At 40.4% G+C, this 18,014-nt stretch overlaps 2 protein-coding genes across 5 annotated transcripts; both read right to left on the bottom strand.

Annotated features, from left to right (window-relative positions):
* Positions 1–6: 6 nt before the first annotated feature.
* On the bottom strand, positions 7–3,240 carry manbal (mannosidase beta like). 3 transcript variants are annotated; one of them, XM_044215359.1, is made up of 4 exons: positions 3,081–3,240; positions 2,498–2,682; positions 2,014–2,039; positions 424–518 (listed from the first exon to the last, which is right to left on the bottom strand). In XM_044215359.1, the coding sequence occupies exons 2-4, from the start codon at positions 2,645–2,647 to the stop codon at positions 476–478; spliced, it is 219 nt and encodes a 72-aa protein (XP_044071294.1). In that variant the 5' UTR covers positions 2,648–2,682; positions 3,081–3,240; the 3' UTR covers positions 424–475. The 3 variants fall into 3 exon arrangements, with proteins under 3 accessions (XP_044071277.1, XP_044071286.1, XP_044071294.1); XM_044215342.1 differs by lacking the exon at positions 2,014–2,039 and having other exon boundaries at positions 7–518; XM_044215351.1 differs by lacking the exon at positions 2,014–2,039 and having other exon boundaries at positions 7–518; positions 2,498–2,679; positions 3,081–3,236.
* Positions 3,241–5,234: 1,994 nt separating this feature from the next.
* Positions 5,235–16,882, bottom strand: LOC122884853 (nuclear factor of activated T-cells, cytoplasmic 2-like). Of its 2 annotated transcripts, XM_044215299.1 has the most exons (10): positions 16,529–16,881; positions 14,268–15,246; positions 13,903–14,074; positions 13,158–13,360; positions 12,275–12,447; positions 11,150–11,290; positions 9,590–9,645; positions 9,277–9,409; positions 7,649–8,302; positions 5,235–5,762 (listed from the first exon to the last, which is right to left on the bottom strand). In XM_044215299.1, the coding sequence occupies exons 1-10, from the start codon at positions 16,653–16,655 to the stop codon at positions 5,716–5,718; spliced, it is 2,685 nt and encodes an 894-aa protein (XP_044071234.1). In that variant the 5' UTR covers positions 16,656–16,881; the 3' UTR covers positions 5,235–5,715. The 2 variants fall into 2 exon arrangements, with proteins under 2 accessions (XP_044071234.1, XP_044071244.1); XM_044215309.1 differs by lacking the exon at positions 7,649–8,302 and having other exon boundaries at positions 16,529–16,882.
* Between the last annotated feature and the right edge of the window lie 1,132 nt (positions 16,883–18,014).

Genomic DNA, 18,014 nt, shown 5'->3' with positions numbered 1-18,014 from the left:
CAACGGTGAATGACTACACAATGTATTTATTTGTCTGTTGTAATCCAAATACAACTCAATCAATGATATTCAATTATAAAAGAAAATGAATGCAAAACAAATATACCCAATAAAATGTGTAGCTGCATAAACAATCAGCAAACACCATGACAATTTGCTCTTTGTAATACGGTGTTGAATGTGAATAGGACACACGGTTCAAGGTCATTCTGAAGTGTCTCAAATTAAATGGACATCATAGTTTTATTGTTGTAATATGACATTAGTGTTTCATATACATGTAGTGATAACTGTATTAGTAACTGCCAATATTGACTCACTGATGACTACACACACACATTCACACAAGCAGGTAACACACATGTACACACACACACACACACATGCACACCCACACACACAGCTATCTATCGCTTCTTTTTGCTCTCTTTCTTTGGTTTCTGTCGAATCTGAGGTCCTGGTCCTTTAGGTTTCTTCATCTGTTCAGTGGCCTTGCCATCAGTGGACTCAGTCTCCTCCTGTAGAGCAAACACAGGAAGCATTAAACACCCTGTAATGTCAAAACAAATCCTCCGAGTCATTTTAAATATGTTATAAAACTACATGACTGCTAAGCATGATTAGATAAGTGTGTTTTGAAGATGTATTTGGATAATACTTTTGCTGTCTGACACTCGCACATACAGTATTATTTTCCTGTAAAACCTGTCAAGAAACCGTATACAATATACGGTGCATAGGGGGTAATAAGTAATATACATTTTGGTAATGCCGTTTTTCATCACACCAGATAGCTCAGACTGTGTGTAAAACTCAATTAAAACCCAGAGTTTTTGAAGCACACACACCAAACAAAAGAAATTCAGACGTGTTTCAGTACTTTCCCTCTGAAAGCACTGTTCCTGTGAATGCAATCTTTCCTGTGGCAAGGCAGAACAACAGCAGGCTGCTTTACAGAATGAAATGGCGACATACTGTGGAGAGTAATCAGTGCATCTGATGATAGTGTCTGAAAATAGAATAATTAAACAGTGGATTTAATTGCTCGTCTATAAATAATATCTCCTGACAGTTGCTAGGATGGAGATTGTGAGAGTAGCCCTTGGTGGCTCTGTCTTCGTGGGCATTCAAAAATAAGATATTCAGCACTACTCTCGCGAACTGATGTCTGGTTTCTCTGTATTTCAGAAAGACTGAATGGTAACATTCTGCAACATTTATTTTTACAGAATGATGTTATTGCATAACCTGTAGATCTGTCAAGCAAGATGGAAAAAATAAAGATATTAATTAAACATTTCTTAGCTATCAGCAGCTGTGCCACACTGCAAATTTTTCTGATAGCATTAGTTTGTCATTATATGTAGCCAGAGTATTGTGTTGCACCCCTTCTGCAGTTTTTATGGACAAATTACCGAGGTATATTGACAAATTGCGTTATGTCAGATAGATGTATGATAAGACTCCAGTCATTTGCACTGGCTAAGGACTAGCAGCCTAGTAAGGGAGCTTGGCTGTACTGTTTGTTGTCATCGCACAGTCTTAAGAACTGTCACCTCTTCTTGAGCCAGATATATTGCACACCCGGTTTGAGTGACAATGAAAATGTCTTTAGACTCTCTTGAAAAATTGGGGAAAGTAATGTATTAATTACTTTTAAGGTTCTTTGTGAGAAATACCTGTGTAATTGTAGACCCTTTGTCGATTGTTGTGAAAAATAATATTTAGCTGCATACCAAAATGTTTTACTGTTACACTGACTTACAATCAATTCAAATTCGTGTTGTCATACTAAGAAAAAAAACAGCATTCAAACACTTGTACATTGCTGCCCACATCTGGACTCAAATACAATAAGGTGTGAGCAAAATGGCAATTCAGCCCGATTAACAGGTTAAACTGACAATATACGTCCTGATGGCAAAGTGGATTCATGTGAGCAGAATTTAGATGTGACATTTTGGGTTAAAATGCAACATTTGTTACATATCAATCCCCTATTTCTCCACTCACATTATTTCTTGTCTCTCAACAGTCATCTATCAAATAAAAAGAAAAAAAAAAACCTCAAACACATGTGAAATTAAGTGATTCAACAGAGATACTCCAATCATAAAATGTTTTAACACCAAGTTGACAGGTACATTAAAGCAAGCACTTTATAGAGATATATTCTGCTATCATGCATGAAAAAAAAACATTAGATGGAGGGTATTGAGTAAAGAAATGTTTTGATCACTGCCTGTGTTGTGTCAAAGTCAATGTTTCCCCATTGATTTGCATTTCCCCTCTCTTTATCCTGAGCCCAAACGTATCCCTAACCCTGACCAGTTATCTCTGAGACACCTAATCACCATAACCTAACCTACGCCCTAGCCCCAAGTGCAGAGGGCAACAGCATGGGAAACACTGTTAGATGGGGAGGGAGACACTATTCGAGGGGGGAACAGACTTCGACACAAGCCCTGCTCCTCTCCTTCCCTTGGTGTCTACCTACCTGCTCATGTCCCTTGGATGTGGGGAAGATGACGGCCAGGATGCAGATGAGCTGGAAGATTGCACCCAGAAACAGCCCATAGCGCAGTAGGCTCTCTGGAAAGGTGGGCTCAGGGACCTCTGGGGGGGACAGGTCCAGTTCTGCAGACATGATGCTGCTGATTGACTGTTTGGTCTGTTATTCTTCTGTGCAAACAACAGGATCACGGTTAGCAGGAAGATCAACAATATGTCAGCGATCCCATAAAGTGGTGTATGGAGGGTCATTAAGGGGGTTTCATGGTGTCCTAGACAAAATGGGATCTACTTGTAGCTTTAGCCCCACCCACACTATAAACAGTTAACTCATAACAAAAGACAATCTTGGAAATGTGAATCAAATAATGCATTCTGCTCTCACATAGTCATGTTGATAAAAAAAACATTTTACTGTACATTTATATGGTGGATAGACACGGCTAGGGCACAGTTACAATGCAGCTACGGGTCATTTACAACGTAACGTTAACAAAGCAGTCTGGCTACATTGTTCAGTTCATAGATTTGAGCTCTTCGTGAATACGTGTGTGGAAGAAAAAGCTTACCAGTAGCGGGAATACTTCACTCTTCTTTTCCATCAAAGTCAGAGCAAAAGAATAGGAAAGCTGTGAAACACGAGCAAGGAAATATACTACTTTAGCTTACAAAAGGAGAAAAAAAAACAACATCCGCGTATCGGAAGTGACGTCACAAATTTGTGATCCGCTTCCGATTGGTGGATGAAATATCGCCCCCTAGTGTTTATGTTGAACGTCAAGCTTCTTCTTTTTCTTCTTCTTCTTCTTCTTCTTCTTCTTCTTCTTCTTCTTCTTCTTCTTCTTCTTCTTATTATTATTATTATGTTGAGTTTTATGGCGTTTGACATCCCTAATTGTGCATTATCGCCACCTACTGGATTTTAACAGCTTCACAATTTAAACTATTTACACCCAAAGTGATCCCATGCCATAGTCCATTCTATTACCCAGACCCAATTGTCTGAGTTGGTGCAACTCCTTCCCTCAATGTAACATCCAGATCCTCTCCAGATATGTCCACAACATTCAAGAATCTTCTTGCAGCATCCAGCACCATATTAATTCTTTCCGACTTCCCCTTCATTTCAGCCGCACAATTTATAAGCATGGCAATAAACACCAGAAATCGTTTCTTGTCCATACTGATGTTGTGATCATCTCCATTTCCTTTCTTCTCCTTATCCTTTTGTACTGCCACCATTTCACCATTTCTCTCCATACTCTTAGCAACTTTAGCATATGCCTATCCCTTTTCTGCTCTGATCTTATTCATTTTTATTTCATTAATTCTTTTTGGGCACTGTGCTGATCCCGTATGGTGATTTCCTTCGCAGTGCAGGCACTTTGCTTGCTCTTTCTCCACTTTGCACTTCTCCACATTACAATTGTCCTTCCCACATCTCCCACATCTTCTGCCTCCTCTACATACTGCAGCAACATGTCCATACTCCTGACAGCAGAAACATCTGAGAGGCGCTCTCTCATATGGCCTCACCCTGTAACACACATAATCTAGATACACTCTTTCCAGCAATTCTCCCTCAAACGTCAAACACACTGAATTACTGTCCTCCTTCTCCCCATTTCTGAATCTTGTCAGCCTTCTTGCCTTACACACATCTTCAACCTCCCGAAATGACTCGGCCTCCACCGACAGTGGCACGTCGCTTACTACTCCCTTCTTCTTTATTTCTGCTCCGAGTGGGAAGCAGTTCACGCTCCTACAATCTCTAAATGCATGAATCTTCAGGGCTCTATCTCTCTGACGCTTTGATACACAGTCAGTGATGACCATCCTACTTCCTGTTATCCTGACCGATCTGACATCTCCGAGCTTTTCTCCTACAAACTTTCCGACCTCATGTGGATTCTTGAAAATGCCGTCTGTTTGTGTCACAGCTACCATACCAACAAGATACTTCTCCTCTTTCTGACTGGGTTCACTTGAGTTACTCTTCTTCCTTTTCTTTTTCTTTTCAAATCCTCTTGGGTCCTCGTTTCTAATTTCGCGCTCTGATTCCTCCTCTGACTCCATTTCCGCCCCTAGCCAAAAGTACTTCCGTTGAACGTCAAGCACTGACTGTCAATATTTTTTGAGGCTTGAAAAAAATTGAAAACTGTACTTCCACCCTCACTACTTTAAGAGGAAAGTATTTAATACATACAAATTGACAACTGAACTATTTTTTACTCCACAGTACTTATCTTACAGCTGTAGCCTGGTTAGCCCACTTAGCTAAAGCTCATAACTGAAATGACTGAAACATTAAGTATTTAGACATAAAAACTGTTCCATGGCATTGCATCAACAATTCAACAGTCAAAGAGGATTCTTCAGAGAGTACTTTAAAAGTACGTTTTAAACTTAATATGTGTCTTTGTGAATATAACACACTAAGTATTTGGACATTTTTGTATTACTGATTTGACCTACACTATTTTGGTATCTATTTCATAATCATCATAAAACAAACTGCCTGCATTATTAACAGAAGTAAGATATTTTTCAGAAAAGACATTGCTTTTTCATCTTAGAAATTCTATATTAAATTAACTTGAAAATGGTAACTGAATGAATAATAACTTTCATGCCAGGCAGTTGCAGTAATTTTATAAAAAAAAGTGTGTTGAGAATATTTGATTTACTTCAGTCCATCCCTGCTCTTAATGCAAACACACTGATTCATATAAACAGAATTCTTTTAATATAAAATATTTTATACATGCTTACAACGAGCAATTGTACAAATACGTGAACATAGAGAAGTCAAACAGGTTAAAATACAAAACACAATTGATACACAGTATAAGATATGACACATGTTCTACTATCTTTGCTAAGGCTAAACTGTATGGCAATATTGAAGGCTAACAAAGAGCTGAGTTTTTTTTTGTGTGTAAAATTGCCCAGTGAACCACCACCCTTCCTAGGTCCACAGAAACACGATGTAATCCTGACATAAAGTCAACATAAGCCTATAGTGGATCCGTTTCTATTGTTTGCCTGAAATGTCTGCCAACACTCTGGTTCATATTTTTTTATTGCAAGTCTTACAAGTACAAGTTTCGTCCAAGACAATCAAGTTTTTATATTTATAGTTCCTGAAGTCGACATATTATGTGTACTGCTTTTAAACTTCAGGGCTGTTGCAGGCCTCCAGGATCACTCTCCATTGTGGCCTTTCAGGTCTCTTCTTATGATGTCATTCACTGGAAAACATTACAAATAGGGGTGAGTAACTTTAATGTTCACAACGTTGCTGTAATAAAACAAGACAAGATGCTTATTTTATGTAATATTTTAAAGGAATTCATCTTAATGTTTCATATGCATTAGTTTTATATTCAAAACCCCTTTGTGTAGATTTTTTAAAATTCTGATGGCATATGTTTTTGTTTGTGAAAAAAAAAGAGAAGATTTCAATCAACACTGGTGTTACTTTTACCTCATTCATCCTCGAGTTACTTGTTTGATTATGTTGTCTACAACAGTGTTTTGTTGTTAATACTACCAGTAGGGGTCGCCAAAGTCAGATTTTGGGCGTCAACAGTAAAGAGATGGAAATGAGGGGAGGGAGAGGTGGGGAATGCAACAAAGGTCGCTGGCCGGACTTAAACCTGGGACATTAATGGCTTGCAATCTCTGCAGTGATGATGTGGAGTATTGCAATTACATCAAAGTCCACTAGATGTCTCTGTTTTATTTGCACAGATTTCTGTGCAATGGCTTCTGGACTGATCACGGATCTCTTTCTTAACAAAAAGAAGCACGGTTGTTGCATATGAATCTTTTGACAAAAATAATGAAAATATTATCAATATTAAATATAATCTCAAGAAACAATAACTAATAGAAATACTTACATAATAACAGCAGTGTATATTGGTTAATTTGCTTCTGATGCTCAGTAAAACAGATTGTTGTAGTTACCTAAAATTTCACTATTACCCCAGTCTGTATCAGAGACTAGAACAAAGGACATTACTGCCTTTTTCACTACAGGTGTGTCTGCATGTATTTTCCAATATAGTAAACTTCCTGTTCCTGTCTGCCATCACAGAGGTGCAAACAGAATCTCTGTCCCACAGCAAATAAGGTTAGGTTAATCTCTTGTTCTCTCACTTCATGGTGGTGTTGCTTTTTTCTCCTTGATCATCCTCAAATACATCAGGAATCATAAGCAAGTTGTATTAGATTTATTTCAAATGAGACTGGGTATGCTCACAAAGCTCTACAAGTGTGTGTTTGCGTGTGTGTGTGAGAGAGAGAGAGAGAGAGAGAGAGAGAGAGAGAGAGCGCGAGACCGAAAGAGATAGGAAAGTGGATAGAAAGGCCCAAATGAAAACCACAAGGCAGGATTTGCAAGCGAACAGTTGCAGTGTGCTTGAATGCATTTGCAGATTGGACCACAATTACCTATCTGCCAGGCTTCAATATGTCACTTCAAAGTTAAAGTTTGTGTGTTTTTTGTTCATATTCCCCTATTAAATTGTTTGGTGAAGCAGTATCTTCTAAAACTCAGCTGAACATTTCAGTGATCTGTTGGCTTGTCAAGGACTTTTTATAACCAAAAAACCTGTGGCAGGGAGAGAAACACATTCATTAGAAACCAAACAGCCCCAAGTTACTGACCAATTGAGAGATAGTGTGAATGCGTTGGCAGTTACTCTCGATACAGTTGTAAATTAAAAATATTACACTCCAATACAGAACATAAAGACTCACAGATTAAGGCTGGGGTACACTTGAAACAAACTAGTTCATATGACCTGTTGTCCGAACAGGGCAAAATGGTTTAGCTGTTCAGAACAGCCACACTCAATGGCTGAAAACCCTGCCCTCACTGAGAGGGGTGAGATGTGATTATTGTTCAAATGTGGATAACGACACACACTTTCAGTCTGTCTCTCCACAAAGGCATTGGTGGTATCGGTTTTGGACAGTTACAAACAGACACACTGAGACATACAGACAGACTGATGTGGGTAAGATGTGAGGGATGGGGGGATTCAGACACTGTTCAACATTCCCACCAGCACTTCGTTTGAAGCATACTGACCCCTTTAGGAAAACAGGATATAACAGTAATACTCACCATCCTCCAGGTAAGCATAGCGGAGGTTCTCTTGTTTGACGGTGACCCTCTCTGGAGCTTGTTCCTCATGGTTTCCTCTACCAGAGCCAATCTGGATCAGAGGCTGGCCGCCTGGCTCCACTCGGCTTCCAGCCTTCCCTTGAGCTTGACCTTGGACGTATCTTGAAGGTAGTGACTTTCCCAGTGGCAGTGCTGTCTGCACAAAACTCTGATGTCTTGACATCAAACAGGCCTCGAATGAATCACCAACCTGAGGACCTCCGTCCAGTTTGGCCACAGGGGTTCTGGCACTGACACACTGGCTGGGAGTGGAGGCAGGGTGGGAAGCCATTAGGGAACCACCGAGGAGGACACTACCACAGTTGCTGTAACGCTGGTTTGCAGCGTGGTACAGCGCGGGGCTGTTGATCAGAGTGCCGGCTCTGGACTGGTAATAGACTGGTTGGTCATCGAGTAGATCAGGGATTATCACGTGGGCTCTGGGGTCTACAGTGGTTAGATGGTACAGTGTTGGAGAAACATTCAAGGCTTGAAGGTTGCTGTCCTGCTCCAGGTGATGGTAGAGTGACTTCATTGACAGGCCAGTCAGAGACTGATTGTCTGAGTAGCCGTATGAATTCAACTGGTAGTCATCCAGTGGTTCTGCTTTAATGGCTAGAATACAAAGACAAAGATTTGACCATGGAAGATGAGACAGATCAGTGTAGATCTATCATTAGCTCACGGATAAGAGTACAGAAGTACAGAAACAAGACTAAGCGTCTACAGCCACACTAGTGACTCTGTGAGGCTATACTTAGGCACAGTGGTGCGTCGAGCAAAATGCTAACACCAGCATGCTAACAACCAACCGACAGACCGTCATTGCCATCCATAGAGCCATGCTGCTAACACGGCTAAAAAATTTCACTGACTCCTAAGATGTTACAACGACTGGGTAATTTAAGGAAAATTCCACCAATATATCTCATGTTGAAGCATTGTAATTCACATTTCTTTCACTTTCTACTTCTGTTAGCTGTCCTTTGTTTCTTAAAATGCTTATCAACATGAGTTAAAGTGTGAGTCTACATTTCAGTTGTGGGTATTACATGTAGGTGGAATAAGCATTAGTGAAAACAATAGTGGAATGACTTTTTCCCCTTTTAGAGCAAGTGAGAGTTGTCCCCCTACACAAAAACCTTTGTTGTGGCTGCAGTTCATTGCTAACAGCTACTGACTGATTGATTTCTTGTCAGTGTAAATGAGGATCATAGAAAGACGCTCCTTGTAGCTAGAAGTGGCTTTTAACTGTGTTAAACTGTCTTCAGGTTGAAATGTTCCTTTAATTGTATAGCACTTAGATCTAAGATCTAAGATCTTAGATTAAAGTGTTGCTATTTCCTGTATTCTCTAAATCTGACTTAATCAAGAGATTTGTGACTTTGTTCACACATTTGCCTCATTAGAAAAATCATAACCTGTTTAATGTTTGTTTTTATTATTTCCTCACGTCCCCAGCCTTGACTTTCCCTGCTGACTCTTGGGTGGGAACTATTGACCTTCCAGTCACCTTCCCAAACCTCAAACATTCAAGGTACCCCTCCTCCTCCTGTAATATATATTATACCTGAAATATAGATATATACCTGTCACAGGAGTGTAGATGAAGTGCTGAGGCTGACTGCGTTTCTTCTTCCCGTTGATGACGTAGAAGTTGACTTTGGCTGGGTGGGGAATGGTCCGCTCTCGATATGGAGGGACTTCAACAAACAGCATGTTCTAGACGGGGATTGCGACACAGCAGAAAAAAGATCATGCTTCAGACAAACTGTCATGTTGAAACAGAGAGGCATAAGCTACCCCAAATCTTTCGCTTGTGTGTTTCAGATCAAAGTAATTGGTTCTGTAAAATGATGCCTTAATGCATGTGTCAGTACAGATACGTGGAAGTTAACTCACAGTTTGTGTTTTGTCTCTGTCCACAGTGGCCTCCACCTCCCAGATTTGCTGCCCATCTGAAAGAAGAGGGAATACAGTGTATAGGCATTAAAGCACTGTAAGTTTAAAGCAGTTGTTTGGCATTTTTGGAAATATGCTTATTTGCTTTCTTGACGAGAGTTAGATGAGACGATTGATACCATGCTTAGGTCTGAAATATGAAGCTGCAGACAGCAGCCAGTTAGCTTAGCTTAGCATAAAAACTGGAGACGGGGAAACAGCTGGCCTGGTTCATACAAAAAACAAAGTGTAAAAACAACAAGTTGGGGTTTTACTGAGAGTTATATGCTGAACTCTTTCTGGGCTTTAGAGGTGTGGATAGACAGATTTTGTTACCTTTGGCAGGCTGTTTCCAGTTTTTTGTGCTAAACTAAGCTAACTGGCTGTAGCCTTATATTTGCCGGGCATAAATGTGAGTGGTATTGATCTTCTTATCTAACTCTCGGGAAGAAAGCAAATAAGGGAATTTCCCATAATGTTGAACTATTGCTTTTAAAAAGTATGTTTGATAGGGTGAAAAAAAGAATTTGAAGAAAAATTATGAATTTGTAGGAAATCAGATGATGCCAATCTTTTTTTTAATTTCAGTACAGTATGTGATTATATTTCTAGACATGTCTCGTTTAGTGTTTCATTCCCACCTCAGTTTTTACCTGCTGTTTCTGTTTTCTACCCACGCTTTGAAAACAAAGCCGCTGCTCTGGGTCTGAATCTTTATCAGTCTGTCTAACCACATCCTGTTGCATAAAACCCCACACCAAGCAACAGGGAGGCTTTACATGCAGCCAACTGTACCCTTCCTGCTCTCAAACCATGTAACCCAACAATTTTGTGTAGGCAGAAGGAGCAATAACGAGGTGCGAAATTTCCATGTAGAAATAAATAAAAGTTGTCACCTCCAGTAAAACAGTAACGTTTCAACTAAGTTAAAAGAGGGGGCTGAAGGAAGATGTGCGTCACTGAAAAGTTGATGTTGCCCGGGTGATATGAAAATAATCTGAAAATACAAATACTAAATGAGTAGGTGGATTCGTTCGAACACGATGTTGAGAGGCCACAGATGTATCTGGGTGTTGCACAAAATATTAGTCTATTTTAATCATAGAAACCTGGTTGGAGTCCAGATATACACACATAATAATCACAGGTCAATATAACACACACATCAAGAGTTTTCATAATAACAAGGTATACAGCATAATGTATTAAAGGAATAGTTCAACATTTTGGGAAATACAGTTATTCACTTTGTTGCTGAGAATTAAATGAGAAGATTGATAACACTCATGTTTGTATATGAAGATACCGTCAGGAGCTGGTTAGCTTAGCTTAGCATAAAGACTGGAAACAGGGGGAAACTGCTTGCCTGGCTCTGTCCGATGGTAACACAATCTGCCTACTTCTTTTAAGTGCAATATTATTATTTGTTGTGGCTTATCTTTAGTACCTCTAATCAGAGGTACGGAGATAGTTAAAATGACCAGACAATTAGATTACTAAGCAAAAACATCTCTTCCTCACCTTGTGTCTTCTCTGAGAATATCACTTTGGAGTCAGATGTGAAATTCTGTCCAGTAAGGACCATTTGTTGACCACCAAGTACTGAGCATTGGTCCAGGTCCTGCCTCTCGACTGCAGGGAGCTCCTGAGCAGAGCGCTGGGCTGAGGAAACAGGAAGACACAGCTGTATGAAAGACCACACAGAGGTAAAAAAAACATCAAGTATAAATGGAACTTTTGGCCACAAGTGACAATTATGTGATAATGTTGAAGGATAAAACAGTTGCAGAGTCATAAAGTTAGTAAACTCAGCAACACAGCAATAGCTATTTAAAGTTTGCAAACATTAATCACCATAAGCTACTGGTCATACCAGATCAAGTAGAGCTTTAGCGGTTTTATTACTTATGAATTTAATTTTTCATTTGTAGGAGGAAGATATATACATACTTTTAAGTAGTTTGAAAAGGCATTAAAGGCATATTTCACCCCAAAATCAAAAATACACATCTTTCCTCTACCATGAGCAGTTTCATGTAGGAACTATCAGTAGAAAGAAAATACATGCAAACTGTCACGTTACTACATGACACTGAAACAACAAATCTGTGGATCATCTTGAGTGCCATATTCAATTCAACTCAATTTTATTTATATAACGTCAATTCATAACAGAAGTTATCTCATTGCACTTTTCCTATAGAGCGGGTCTAGACCGTACTCTTTATAATATTATTTACAGAGACCCAACAAATCCCACCATGAGCAAGCACTTGGCAACAGTGGCAAGGAAAAACTTCCTTTAAGAGGCAGAAACCTCAAGCAGAACCAGACCCAAAGGTGGGTGGCCATCCACCGCTGCCATATAGTTCCATTATATTCAAAAAAGGCAGACATCTCTACGGCCGATATCTCCAAAGCTTTGCAACTCACACCAAAACAATCTAGATGGATAAATAACACTACAGGTAAGAGGAAAAATATCTATTTTTGATTTTGGGGTGAACTGTCCCTTAAGTTTACACATACAGATATAAATAGTAGTATGAATAAATAAATATAAAACTGCAGGTTCTACAATACTAGATGTCATGACCCAGCGACAGGAAGCAAAATTCAGCTCATCGGGAAGCAAACACTCCTTACAGCATTCAATGGCATCGGAGGCAACTTGAAGAGACAGGAGCTGGCCTCCAGGCTGAGGAATGTGGACACGAAACACCAAACGCACACGTGTGTTTTTTCGTCCAATGTCCGTCTCACCGTTCCTCAGTTCGATGTCGGCATTTCTCAACTTCAGGATTCCTACACAGTCAATCCTGTGAAATGTAAGAAAAGACAGATACGATTAAAAAGTGTTCTGAAATAATGCATAAATGCTCCGCTAGGAACGTTGTCACTTAGTTTTTCTTTAAAATCTGTCTTAAAGACTTTTTCGGTTCACACACAGTCGCAGTCAAACTATAGTTACCTGATATAATCTGTGTCTGTTTCAATTAGTCACATAACCTCAACCTAGTTTTGTTCTGTGATATTTTGATAAGAAATTACATTACTACTATTTTTCAGTGAGTCGACACACGTCAAGTTCATCAAAGCATTTGCTGCTGTAAACAACTAGTGTCTCGTAGGTCTTTCTTGGAAAAACTATCTGGCACACAGGAAGTGATGCATTTAATGTTTCCATCAGCAGCAACAGAAACTTGTTGGGAGCAAAAAAGACAACACCATGGTTGAGGATAGAAAGGAAAGAGAAATTAGCACAGAAACTCAAACTTTATCAATAAAAAATCCAAAGAAAACAGATGGCACAGTACTGATGACTCAGTTTAGTGTATCTTTGCATCTAACTCTGTGAGATGAAGCACAAAAACATCACAGTAGTGACTGCAGATACTTAATAGGCATGAGGTCACAGGCAAATAGTAGTGATGGATGTTGCCACATATTCAAAGCATCTGTGATTTATGTGTGACATTTTTGGTTAACATGTATCCCACACACACACACGTGTCTCTGTGCTACTCACACCACTCTCATGTGGTTCTTTGGCTCCAGAGGGATCTCCAACACTTTGGTCCCATTGATCATCCTCTCCATGCTGGGTGTGGTGACGGTCTTCCCGGTGATGCGGTGGACCTGGTAGAAGGCGTGGGGTTTCAGGAGCCTCTCGTCTGCTGTTCCTATGAAGATCTGCAGCCCCAGTGGAGCTGTGCCTTGGTACCCGCAGAGCTAATAAGGGAAACAAAGGTGATTTAATGCATGCTTCACACTGAATTAAACTCACTGTAATACCATTAATGTCCATGACTGCAGAGAACAAATTTACATTGCACAATACATTTCTTTTCCCTGTGGGGATGATTTCACAGGTCACTATCTAACTGGTATAGCAAGAACACTGCTTTGCATAGTCCACAACAGTGCCAGGAAAACCAACAGTAACGGCTTATTAATTAACCCACCAGAGCAGTGAATAAAGCAGACCCATGTACCAATGTATGATATGTCAATATACTTGATTTATAACTATTAGTGTATTTTGTAGCACATTGAAACAGTGCATGTCCTTGTGGGAGTAGTGACGTGAGGCTCTTTCATTCATTTGCATGGCTGTTGGCTATATATAAACACAACATAATCCGGGAAATACCATCCTTTATTTACAACATTTTCAACATCAGTTACTTCATTGTGAGATTGATCTTTCTTTCTTGCTTGCTTTTCCTTCTTTCCACACCCTATAGGCACGAAAAAAAAATAAAAAATAGCACCTGAACTTCTGGATGCCCTCCGTTAGATGTCTTTACAGCTCCGCGGCTGCCCTCGGTCTCATAGTGAGCTCTGTGGTGAGATCTGGGCTGTTGCTGGATAAGAAGCTCGTACTGACCGGACTTGCTGGGCAACGGCCACTCTAAAGACGGAAGCGGAGCCACGGAGAGACCACTGAGGAAAAGACAAGAGAGAGAAAGACAATATGAAAAATATGTTCTAAAATGTCAAAAACTTGTACCATATCATATTTCATTTCATAGTGAATTAAATGGTGTACTTCATAACTGGTCATTTATGCTCAGATCTGAGCTCATTAGAAAGACATATATTCTCTGTAAGTAATAAGAAAGGACAAACAACACACCCAAATGCTGCGTGGTGGACTGGATGAGGAGGAGACCACACAGCTGGGAGCATGTAGAAGGTTTCAGACTTGACTTCTGCTCCTGCCCTGCCCATCCTCTCCTGCTCAGTGGCCCAGTCATACCCCTCTCTATACACACAGTCCTGTCTCTGGGCCTGCCCATGTGCATCTCGCACCACTGCAGAAGGCAGACTGGAGCTGAGGCTGCTCAGCATCTCCTCCAGGCCCGGGGAGGAGGTCTGAGCTTGGGGTTGGAACTCAACTTGGGTCTGGTATTGGGGGAGGTAGTAGGACCCCTGCTGCTCATGGGGCGAGGGGATGGGGCTGGGGCTCCGGGAGCGCTGCTTGATGGGAGTGCCTCCCTGACAGGAGTGGGCCTGGTCATAGCAGCGCTTTCCATGTGGCGAAGCAGAGCGGGAGCGCTGGTGGGGAAGCGATGAGGTGGTGCGTTGGTGCTGGGGCAGGAGAAAGGTCTCGTCCGTGACGCTGTTGTGAGGTGAGGCTCCTGGAGAGGAGTGGGCAGAAGAAGTGTGGATGCCCTGGAGGCCCGAGGAGAGGTCTAAGCCGGACAACCCCATGCCACAGCTGGCGCCATTAGAAGGGGAGACGCACGGTGAAGCCAAGGGAGAGTATGCCTCTACAGGCCAGCCTGTGGAGGAGTTACTGCTGGCAGGGCTCACACACTCCCTGTAGGCTCCCAGAGCTTTGGTGCGAGGGCTTGGCTCCAGGGTCTGAGAGCTGAGAGAGTCACCAGACGGAGTGATCTCAATCCTGGGGCTGGAAGCAGGGATGTTCCCTGGTCTTGATGCCAGCCCCAGGGAGTCAAACGCTGCCCCTGACAGGTGTTCTGTGGTTGGGCTGTGAGAGGACGGGTCCTGACTGGAGTGTGGCTGGTTGGAGCTGGAGATGTACGCAGTCTGATGGTCGACCACCAGCAGAGGAGGCTGGTTGCCGTTCTGAAGGAGAGCACCTGAGGCATCTGTCAATAACCAAAGTGAGGATTAATCTGTGCACACAAGACCAAAGTACCTGACTACCTGACTTCTACTACTACCCTGAGATAACTTAGAGACCCTCCAGACATGTTTTAAAAATACTCTGCATGTAATAATAATTTGTGTCTGAAATGGTTTAGCTCATTAAAAATTCTTAAAATTACATCTTCGACTTCACCCTCTATGAAAATGGAAATATTATTAATTTTAAAAGTTTAACTGCTGGACACAAGATGTATCCTACTTCACCGAAAAGTCCATTCTCAGAGTATGTGCACTGGAAGCTTCCACATCATACTTCTGTAAGTTACATACTGCATCAGCGATTGGCTCCAAACTAGTTATGATGTGTTTTGAACCTCATGCCTCGAGAAGAGTTTCTTCCCAACTGCAGCTGGCCTCACCAACAAGGACCCCCACTGACAATGACTCTTATCCGCCCCATGGACACTTAACGTAAAGATCACATCTGACTCATATTTTTTCACATTTTTTAATTGTAAATTTTTACTTTTTTTTTAATGATTCCTGACTTTTGTGGTACTTGTTTTTTTTTTTTCTTTTCTCTTACTATGTTTATTGTTATGCACCAAAATACAAAGGCAAATCCCTTGTATCTTTGTATCTGAAAACCTACATGGCAAAAAAAATGATTCTGATGTCACTAAATCCGCTTGTACGTCCATGTGTTAAACTCAGATTTAAGGTGAGCACAGAGAAACTTTCCTCCTTCAGCAGATGAATGTGTCAAAATCTGCACATTCATCATTCTGCACAATGAAGCTCAAACATCCAAGTGAAATAACAAGAAGAAAAACCCATTTTTAACATTTTAACTCCACTAAACTGACAAAGACAGCAAATAGGCCTACTTATTTTTCTATGGTTCTATAGTTCTGCAACAGAAAGAAGACTCTAGGTGATTTCCTACTTAATGACAGTGAAAGAGGGTGATCAGTATAACATCAGTACCTGACAGCTAAGTACTTACTGATGGATATCCCAAAGCCACTTTAATGCTGCTAAATACAAACTCAACACAAAGCCACCATCTTTATCAGAATCAGAATCAGAAATACTTTATTGATCCCCGAGGGAAACTCTTTAGTTACAGCTGCTCAGAGTTTCCCCTCGGGGATCAATAAAGTAGTTCTGATTCTTATTCTGATTCTTTATAGGCTAATAATACAATACTAAGAAAAGAACAGGATGTAATTGAAAGGAGATATTCTGGAGATAGTCTCAGAATAACTACTGCATACACACCTTTATCACAGCCGACAGGAAAATCTTCTCCTGGTGGATTATACAGAAACAGGTCGGAAAAGTCCAGCTCCTCCTGGCTTATGTCTTGACCCAAACCCCCGGTGAGCCCCAAACCACCAGAAGTCATCTCCAGCTCTGAATATTTAAATTCCTTCTTTCGACAAATGTATCTTTTATAATAACTTTCAAACTCGCCAACTAAATTAAGCTATATGCATAAGTTAAATAATTAAAGAAACCGAAACAGTTTTATTTTTCTAAGATAAGATTAAAACATTGGCAGCTGCTCAAATCAAACATGCAACACCGCGACTTGAAAAAAACGAGCGGCGACAGTCGCTTCCTGTCACTGCTGATGGGGACAAGCAGACAGGAGATGCGGACCTGCCTCTGAGTGTGTGTGGGCGGGTATTACCGATGTTGTGGGGCCATAAATTTGTTTATACACAGTCACATTGTGGGGACTCGCCTTCTTTTTGGGGACAAAATGCATGTCCCCATAACGTAAATAAAATTTTAGGCTGAAAACTTGGTTAAGGTTTAGGTTTAGGTTTAGGGTAAGGGTTAGGTAATGTCCCCGAAAGTGATGGAAACACGACTATGTGTGTGTGCGTACGTGTGAGCTGAGAGTGCAGCTCATACTCCACACAGCCTCCAAACATAGGCCTCATTTCCTCCTGTGTGAGTCACAGTACAGCCTACCTAATATGAAATATAAAGGGAAGCAATAAGCTACAGCAGTCTGTTCTCTGTGGTAATAACATTATAAGGATATCAAAATGCGCGCAGGTCACGTTGTAATAATTTCCAATTATAATTTTATAAGTTTATAGCCTTTTATTGTTTTTAAGCTTTGTGATTAACACTGTTCTTCTACTGTCTCTATTGTCTGTGTATTTGTTGACGTGAGCGGTGAGCTGCTTCATACAAATGCCGTTACAGGAACAAATGAAGTTATACTGAATTGAATTGAATTCCTGTAGGGTCAGCTATACATTTAGAAATAAGACATACAGCTAAAAACAAGGACAATAAAGCTAAACAAAGACAGGTAAAATAAACTATATATATATATATATATCACCAATGACCAACAACATACAATGTCTATATACAAGTGTTTCTGTAAATTGTAAAGAAATAGTGCAAAGGAATAAATATTGAGTGGGTAATGTATGCATGAAGTTGGTGGTTGTGTACACGTATACATATACATGTATAGATCTATATATAGCGTACAGATTTATATTTGACAATGATGAATGATGAAATAGCACGTTAAGTAACACATAGACTTACTTCTTAATTTGTGCCTCAACAAAATCTATTTAAAATATAGAATATGGCCTTCAAAAACATAACTCAACACACTTGTTTGCACTCACAATAATTAAATGAATAAATAAAAAGATAAAATAAAACAAAATGAAAATAATGTGAAAGTGAAAGCAGCTTTTGGCCACTGAGTGGCAGTATTGTACAATTC

The sequence above is a fragment of the Siniperca chuatsi genome, linkage group LG2, assembly GCF_020085105.1.
Source record: "Siniperca chuatsi isolate FFG_IHB_CAS linkage group LG2, ASM2008510v1, whole genome shotgun sequence".
Taxonomy (NCBI): Eukaryota; Metazoa; Chordata; class Actinopteri; order Centrarchiformes; family Sinipercidae; genus Siniperca; species Siniperca chuatsi.
Note: the sequence above shows the minus strand (reverse complement) of the source record. Positions and strands in the feature narration are given on the sequence as shown.